This window comes from Prosopis cineraria, unplaced genomic scaffold (genome assembly GCF_029017545.1).
Source record: "Prosopis cineraria cultivar Desert tree isolate PC_DT_omini unplaced genomic scaffold, ASM2901754v1 PC13, whole genome shotgun sequence".
Lineage (NCBI taxonomy): Eukaryota > Viridiplantae > Streptophyta > Magnoliopsida > Fabales > Fabaceae > Prosopis > Prosopis cineraria.
This window is the reverse complement of record NW_026555344.1, coordinates 33,293,281-33,301,824: the sequence shown is the minus strand read 5'-3', so window position 1 is coordinate 33,301,824 and position 8,544 is coordinate 33,293,281. Positions and strand designations below refer to the sequence as shown.

Here is an 8,544-nt window from a genome sequence, read left to right as displayed (position 1 = left end):
CCTATAATAAATATAAGTTTACTATCAATAGGGGCACTTTTAAAAAAAAAAGACAATGATTATACTTCAAAAAACTAAAAATACTTTACATTTTTTAACATCCAATTACTCAAAAAATACCTTACATTTTTTAACGGAATGAGTAATTAATAATAGGGGCTTTGAAACATAAAATTAAAGACTAAGAGAGTTAATTTTAAACTTTTAAATGTAAGAGGGGTGTATACAACTGACTCAAAATTCAAAAATTTCATGTACTTTAGTCCAAAAAAAAAACTCATAAGATTATTTCTGTTTTCTTTTCCCCCCTCCTTTGATCATCCCCTTGTGTTGCTTAAAGGGGTAGATAATAAAAAGTTTGCACTTTGTTCCCATCATTCATTGCAATGATGAGCATGGGTGCTCGTCAACCTTTTGGCTCACCTAAGCTATTTATTTCATTTTAAAATAATCTTTGCTATTCACTTTTAATATTTTTAATATTATATTACTAAAATAAATTTTATTAAAAAAAATCAATAGTAAACCTAGGCCATCCAAAATAAAGGTCAACTTATAAAATTATAAAAAAATTAATATTAAATTAAACAGTTTAAATTAAATCTATACTAACCAAATTAATAATATGTTCATTAAGTTTTATTTTATAATTTTTCTAAATTTTTATTTTGATATATATATATATATATATATATAAAAAAAATAAAAAGTTTTAAATTTAACTAATCTATATCTCATCAAAATGATGAATATCATGGTGTTCATCCAAATATAGTCCAAATTTAATATTAATTTTCTATAACTTTGATAAATTTTTATTTCAATAATACAATATTAAAAATAGTTAAAAAAATAAACTTAAAATAAACGGAAGAGATATTTTAAAATTAAATGAATGGCTCAAGAAGGCAAAATGTTGATGAGCAACTTATGAGCTCGAAAGGAAGTTTATTGCTTGCACTTGATTATTCTTTGTTTCCCTTGTTGGGGATTTTTTATTAATACAATTTCAGAATTTATTCCAATAAAAAAGGTCCCTGTTTTCATTGAAGCTAGAAATGTTAGCGGACGTTTAGTTTAACATTGGAAGCTACCAAGCTCGCTCACGATATATCAAATAGCAACATTTTGTGTCTATTCAGCATCAGAGTGACACGTGAATCTGAGGACAACGTCTATCTTAAACAGCCATTACAGGTAGATCGAACACAATATTACAATATCATACAAACCTGGGATGTCAAATTCCGATAGAACAACCATGTGATGTGCATGGTTGAAATAATACACTGCCACAGAAGATTGTGAAACATGGAGTCTAGAAAAATAAGGATAGCAAAAGCGGGGGAAAACAAAGAAAAAGAAAATATCCATGATGAGTTCCATGCAGTGAATCAGGAGCATAGATAGTTAAGTTTCAGTACACGATTAAAGAAAAGCATATACAGAGGCATAGTTCATACATTAGAGGATCAGAACATCATCTAGTACAACAGCTAAATGTTCTTAAGTTTATCGTCTTAGTGATTACAAATACTACATTCATAAAGTGCAACATCCAACAGTTCAAGGGTTAAGACTAGACATTAAACAAAAGGATCATAGTCACCTGATCAACATCTCTGCTAACTAGTGGAGGTATGTAGCTTGATACTGATAGCCATTTCCAAAGTAGTTGCCATGATTAGGAGAGAGGTTGTACGTCCCAGAAGCCATGATTGGTGGGCAGTGATTGTCTGTTGGTCCGGTGTACATATAAGGAGGTCTGTCATACACATACTGTGGGTACCTATCAGCCACTCTAGCATAGGAAATTTTGTCAGCAGGAGCGATGTTAGTAACACGGGGACCATATCCTACACCATTAGCACGGGGTCTCTTTGGTTGAGGTTTTGCTGCTTCAGTTACCCTCTTCTTGTCAGCTTTGGCCTTCTCTAGTTGAAGGACACGTTTCTGCAGAGAATCCAGAGGATACTGCTCTTCAAGTTTATGCTCTTCAACACACTTGATTATAGCCTTGAGAGCAATCAGCTCTCGTTCATTAACTTCAATCTATAAACAGCAAATCAACGTGAATAATTGAATACCCAAATGCCTTCAACATTTCTCTACACATTTTATTAAAGATAGCCCCAAAAAATAAGGAATCTCTGCCATCAAGACTTCAACTCAAGGCAAGCAGCAAAATCTTTTAGAATATGTCAAATTTCTATGATAATTACCCGATGAATGTTAGGTTTCAAATCTGTGATTAGTAAGCTGAATTTACTTTGGTACTCATAAGAGAGTTTTGTTGATGGTACCAATTTGGGTCGATATAACTGAGTGAGTTGCAAGGTTACGAAGTTCATTATTAACAAGGACTCTTGCAACTATACTTTCCACATTCAGCAAGTTAAGAATAATTCCAGATTCAACAAGTTTGATAATAGACAAGTAGTTTCCCCACCAGTAAACATTCCTATGCAAATGCCAAACTCAAATCTTTGCTATGGCAATGTAATACCAACTTAGGCAAAGCTCAATTGATAGCATGAACGAGAATTACAACTCAGTATTATTTCAGATCACGGTTTAAAAGCATCAAATGAAGAGCAAGAACAGTAGTAAAGGTTATTTAACATAGCAGAGTCTTAACCACAAACCTGTAATGTGGGAGAAGAGTTGACACTTTTGACAGGGGACGAAGCTTTTCTAGCATCCTTCAAGTAAGATTTTAGGAGAGGCACGGGAGAAAACTGTTCTGTAAGATCAAAGGCAAAAGCCAAGTTAACAGCATCAATCTGCCTCCCACTGTTCACCAAAACTCCAATAACACCTGCACATCCACAATGTGAAAATGAAGCATTAAACTAACGTATTCAATAGTATGATTACTTATCATAATTACAAATGCAAGGTCCATGCTTTCCAAAGCATGGTAGTGATACTCTTAACTACAAACTATTGAATTGAATCATTTACGTTCTGCTTTATGTTATTTGCTGCGCAACTTGTAATCTGCTGAGTTCCATAGATTCTCCAATCATGAAAATGTTATCATATTACTAACGTGTCCACCAGCAAGCCTCATAAGTAATAGAAAATCAATACACACCCTTTAACAGCCTCAAGTTAATCATTGAGATTCAAATTCCCTTTACTATTTCCATTCATTGGTTCTGACAAGAAACACCAAGCAGACATATCAACATAAACTGGCTATACTAAATTTATATTTATTAAAATTTTGCAGGCAATGGAAAAATCCTGTCACTGAAAGAGTCCTGGCAGCCATTGGTACTTCAACAAAATGGTTTGGTATAAAAAATAGAAAACTAAGAAAGCAAATTATGATATGGAAATCAAGTAATCTATAAGGAAAATGATATACAGGATAATTAGATGCCAAAATGTGTGTATAAAGAAGGGAAAACAATCTTTTCAATTAGTTTTTTCTAGTATATATATGGTATTGATTCATTCTGAACATTAGTACAAGAACAAATACACACCAGGCATTTTCTCTGACAACCCAAGACAACGACATAGGTCAGCAATTTGACGACGTCGAGACACCATTGGTATTAGCCTCGATAACTCCTCTTCATTAAAATCAGAGGCAATACCAAAACTGGCTAGAAGCTGCAAAAATGCATGAGCCTCCAAGGAATTCCCATTGCTAGCATCCATGTCAAGGGAATCCAATTTTGGCTTCCACTCTTCAGCAATTATCTTAGCCTTATTCTTGATATTTTCTGATATTACATCAGAAACACAGTCTGAGTTGGTTAGCAACACACTCAAGCACTCCATCAGCATAATACAAGTTCGACGAAGGCCTAGCAAGTTTGCATCCTTCTTTACATCCTGACTTGGTGCTTCCATGGTGTAAAATCCTTCCAAAGAATCCAGAACCAAAAGTGCTGCATCAGGGGCAGCTCTTAATGCATGCGGTATTTCCTCCCTTATGGCAGCAAGGTCCTTACGGTTATCAGATATGAATTTGTGAAGTCCTACTGCATTCATCTCTTCACACAGTTTAACAAGCTGAGGATATGACTTCACCTCCACATTTCCACTTTGATGAGAATCTTTCAACTCATCTAAGCCACCCTCAGCAGACATGGATGTAGCATCTCCTGGTTTCTTCTCCACTCCTGGTGCATCTTGATGCCCATTAGAGACAACAGCCGAATCCTCAGATAAAACCTTCCTGTGCTTTTCTCGGGCATTAACAACTGCAAATATAGCAGCATTTCTTTTCTCTTGAAGCCTCTCCAGTGAAGCTTGCTCCTTGGCCAAAACAGCTGCTTCTTTCTTCTCCAACATTTCACGAGCTTTTAATGTTTTATTCTCAAACTCTTTCTCTTGGTCTTCCAATTCATGAAAACGCCTCTTCAAGGATTTCTCAAGCCCATGAAAATGCTCCTCAAGTTCTTTCCATTTCAAGTTAAGGGTTACAGCTCGATGACTTTCAAGTTCAGCAAATGCCTTTTGAAGTTGTCGAATCTTAGAGGACGTAGAATCCATCAATGAAGCAACAGAATCGGTATCTTCCATGGAAAATAAGCTGAAAAGAAAAAAGAATGAAGTGGGTGCTTATATTTAAGCTAATGCAAACAAGAATTTTGTACAGAGCAGTACCATGACCTCAGCTCTTTCCAAATGGAAACAGATTACAAAGAGGGTAAAAAACAAAGCTAACGACTGGTTTAAACTTGTATAAAGAAACTATCCAACATTCCTTATATCATTAATGCTCACAATGAGCTGGCCCTATAGGAGAGTTCACCCAGTTTACACACCAAGCTTAAAAGGACAAATGAGAAGAATTACTTTCAGTTCTAGAAACAAAATGGTCATAACAGCAAAGCAAAAATATGCAGTGAAAAAGAAAAGGTTAAAAAAATAGCAATCAATTAGAATTGAAAAATTAAAATCACATGTGGCTGCCTAAAACAGTGTTTGTCCACATTAAAACAACCTTAAAACAGAGCAAATTAAAATCTGCATGCTAGACATTTTACTACATGTCTGCAGCATGGGCATTCAATTAAATCGCAAAGGAGGGATAGGTATACGCCTATGTAAAATCTTGGTACGAAAGGACTAAAGCCCTGAGGTTTAGAACTTCTGACATTATTACTTGTGACCTAGGTTGCTCTATGAAATGCAAAATGACAATGAACCAATTCTCAAGGGTGAAGAGTGTAACACTCCACACATACTTTCTCTTTCATATAAAAATACGTTATCCTCCAGCCCTCCTTAAGTGAGGTACATCAAAACCAAAACTTTTCAAATAATTCAAGATTGAACTATTTCTGTATAGAGTCAAGTGTTTGGTTAGCCATGAACTTCCATAGCAGTAAAATGCAACATATTGAGACTAAAGTCAGTGATTTCTACATTTATGATACAAAAGGGTAAAGCAAAGCAGTGTTGAACATCAAGAAAAGTTCCCATCGATCCAGATGACATGTTAAGGTAAACGGGGAATGAGAGGCACTCAGGAATTAATCATTCACCAATCACATACGTCCTTCCTGAATTTAAATTTCATGTAAATCATATGTTGTTTAGCCTCCATTTCTTTATACTTTGTCTCATCTATGCCACCTTTTCTGGCTAGATTGGTCACTAAAACTTCGAAGTAAACAACAAAAGATAGCCTTCAAAACCAAAATTGCTGAAAAGCTTACCGAAGATGTCCCCAGTTTAGGATCCAAACCTTAGATTCACGAGAACACAAACCCTAAAAAAACAAATTAGACCCAACATTATTAGAGAATGATAACGACAAGAACAATAACACCGCGAAGTAGATTAAACACTTGCTCTAGCAACACCCAGAAAATTCTCACTATAAACCTAAAATTTCCAGGAAAGAACAATTTACAAAGTCTCCTGTGCAGGAAACTTCAATAGCAATGTCCACAAAATTCCTTCAACGAGAAACCCGAAAGAATTAGCAGGTAAGCGAATTCCCCTTCCTTTTAAACAAACAAAGCCGATCCAAACTGAAAACAAAAACCGATTCAAGCAATAAAATCTCAAAAAATTAAAAAAAAAAGACAAGGAAAAGATACCTGATTGATCTGATGAGAATTACTAAGAGGACTCCTAAGAATCTAAGAGAAAATTCTCGGTCCAATTTCCCCTCGGCCAGCGCGGGTGTGGTAGCCGCAGCTACGCAACCCTTGAAGAGAGAGAGGGAGGGAGGAGAGAAGGGGGGAGAGAGAGGGAGGAAGAAGAGAGAAAAAGTTTAGCTGAGGAAAGAGTGTGTTTATTCAGAGTCACAGCCACCCTCACTCACTCTCCCTCTCTCTCTCTCTCTCTTACTTTTTTGCTGGACACTCCCGTTTTTGCTATGGGCACACCAATACTATTGTCCGCAGTGATAAGTGGTTTGAAGGACCATGAAGTAAAGATATTTGCGAAAAAGGATCGAGATCCTTAAAATGAATTAAAATTAAGTGACTTGAGGTTACAATTTTAATTCACTTGAAGGACTGTGGGCCTTTTTTCTAAATAAATTCACCTCTTGGTTTTCTTAGCAATTTCCCCTTATCCGAACTGTTGCCTACTCTGTAAAGCTACCACATATGTCTGCTAAAGGGGAGTGGGTTCAGTGTATCCCCCAGTGCTTCTATACTAATGCCACGTGTTACAGTACCTACTTTTCAGATTATTTTTTAATAAAAGTGTTTAATCATAAAACAAATGTACTAAATAATACATTTTAAATTTTATCAAAAAAAAATAATACGTTAAAAAAAAAACTATAACAGGCAGGGCAAATGTTTATTTTTTAAAAAAAAAATTGTCTATTTCATATTTCCAAATTGAAAAAAAGACCTATCAACATTTTTTATTTATTATAATAAAAAGAAAAAAAATATCTTACCGTAATTGCATGAGTAATTTGTATTATTACAATATCAATAAGAAAAATAAGTAATATTTTTTAGGAGAAATGACAATTAAGTCTTAAAGAGATTAATTAAAGCCAATCAAATTTCAAGTAATTCTAAAAGACCAATAAAATTTCAAAGTTTTTAAGTGGTATTTTGATATAATGAGAAAAGGCCGAAATACCCTTCTTCAATTTATGAATTTAGCTGATGAAAGTTAAGCTTGCTTGTTCTCTTATTTGTGACGAGTTCTCTTCTATGCCCTAACGACGAGCACTTTCGATTGATTGATCAGAGAAAAGCTCTCTGTCCCTTCTCTACCCTAATCATCGCTATCAATTGGATTTGAATGGAATTAATCAAGTTGGCTTACACTTATTAAGTTCACTTGTCAACTTTCCCAGAAAAATCTTCCTTGGGCTTCTACATAGTGTACGAATGATCTCCAGCTACACTTTCATCCTGCAGTTCAATTAATACCAGAGTCATGAGAAAAAATAATATAAAAATTCCTAGTTACATAATAATCAATGTAACGGATAAGGAAAAGAACAAAATAAGTTTGAGACCTCATTCAAAGTTTGAATGATCCTTACTTCCAAGACAATCTTGAAGAAATTAAGAAAAAAATTTTAAGACATCACTCCAGTACTTTGTAATTGAAATACCTAATTGTGCAACTATCTCACAAATAATTTGTAACTTCTCAAAATTTTGAATAGAAAAACTATTTTATTCTTGAAAAAATTATTATTTTAAGACATCACTCTAATACTTTATAACTAAAATACCTGATTTTATAATTTCTTTACAAATAATTTACAACTTTTTGTCAATATTTTGAATTAAAAAACTATTGAATTCTTAAAAAGATAATTATTTTAAGATATCGCTCCAGTAATTTGCAACTATCTTACAAATAATTTGCAACTCCTTCTTAAAATTTTGAGTGAAAAAACTATTTTGTTCTTGTAAAAGTTATTATTCTAAAACATTGTTCCAATACTTTAGAACTGAAATACCTAATTTTGCAATTGCCTTATAAATAATTTGCAACTCCTTCTCAAAATTTTGAGTGAAAAAATTATTTTGTTCTTGAAAAAGTTATTATTCTAGAATATCGCTCTAGTAATTTGCAACTGAAGTATCCAATTTTGTAATTACCTTTCAAATAATTTGCAATTCCTTCTTGATATTTTAAGTTAAAAAATTATTGAATTCTTAAACTTGCAAAGAAACCAAGTTATTCTTAGAGATAGCTCCAATAATTTGGAATTTAAATACCCAAATTTGCATTTGCCTCGAGACAAATTTGCAACTCCTTTTCAAAAGTTTGAGCAGAAAAATTATTGAAATCTTAAACTTGCAAAGAAACTAAGTTATTATTTTAGGATATCACTCCTATAATTTGTAATTAAAATAATCAATTTTGCATATTCCTTATGAATACTTTACAACTCCTTTTCACAATTTTAATTGGAAACATGTTGTTTAATTCTTGAACTTGCAAAGCCACTTAGTTATTTTTTCAGGACATCATTACAATAATTTGCAACTTAAATACCCAATTTTGCATCTGCGTTACAAATAATTTCCAATGTCTATTCGAAATTTTAAGAAGAAACGCTTCTAGTGAAAACAAAAGACA

General features: G+C 33.4%; 1 protein-coding gene across 3 annotated transcripts; it reads right to left on the bottom strand.

Moving 5' to 3' along the window:
• Window positions 1-1,405: 1,405 nt before the first annotated feature.
• LOC129290987 (FRIGIDA-like protein 3) lies at window positions 1,406-6,326 on the bottom strand. 3 transcript variants are annotated; one of them, XM_054928056.1, is made up of 6 exons: window positions 6,072-6,326; window positions 5,882-6,002; window positions 5,685-5,737; window positions 3,495-4,552; window positions 2,646-2,818; window positions 1,406-2,052 (listed from the first exon to the last, which is right to left on the bottom strand). In XM_054928056.1, exons 4-6 carry the CDS (start codon window positions 4,540-4,542, stop codon window positions 1,630-1,632), a joined length of 1,644 nt encoding a protein of 547 aa, XP_054784031.1. In that variant the 5' UTR covers window positions 4,543-4,552; window positions 5,685-5,737; window positions 5,882-6,002; window positions 6,072-6,326; the 3' UTR covers window positions 1,406-1,629. The 3 variants fall into 3 exon arrangements, with proteins under 3 accessions (XP_054784031.1, XP_054784030.1, XP_054784032.1); XM_054928055.1 differs by lacking the exon at window positions 5,882-6,002; XM_054928057.1 differs by lacking the exons at window positions 5,685-5,737; window positions 5,882-6,002.
• Window positions 6,327-8,544: the final 2,218 nt, after the last annotated feature.

Bases quoted from the DNA above. Each gene is read 5' to 3' on its own strand.
- LOC129290987 (XM_054928056.1), bottom strand. From the start codon at position 4,542: ATGGAAGATACCGATTCTGTTGCTTCATTGATGGATTCTACGTCCTCT. The intron at 2,819-3,494 runs GTGTGTATTTGT...GTGGATGTGCAG, and splicing joins GTTGTCAGAGAAAATGCCTG to GTGTTATTGGAGTTTTGGTG. The intron at 2,053-2,645 runs GTTTGTGGTTAA...TGCTGTTTATAG, and splicing joins ACTCTTCTCCCACATTACAG to ATTGAAGTTAATGAACGAGA.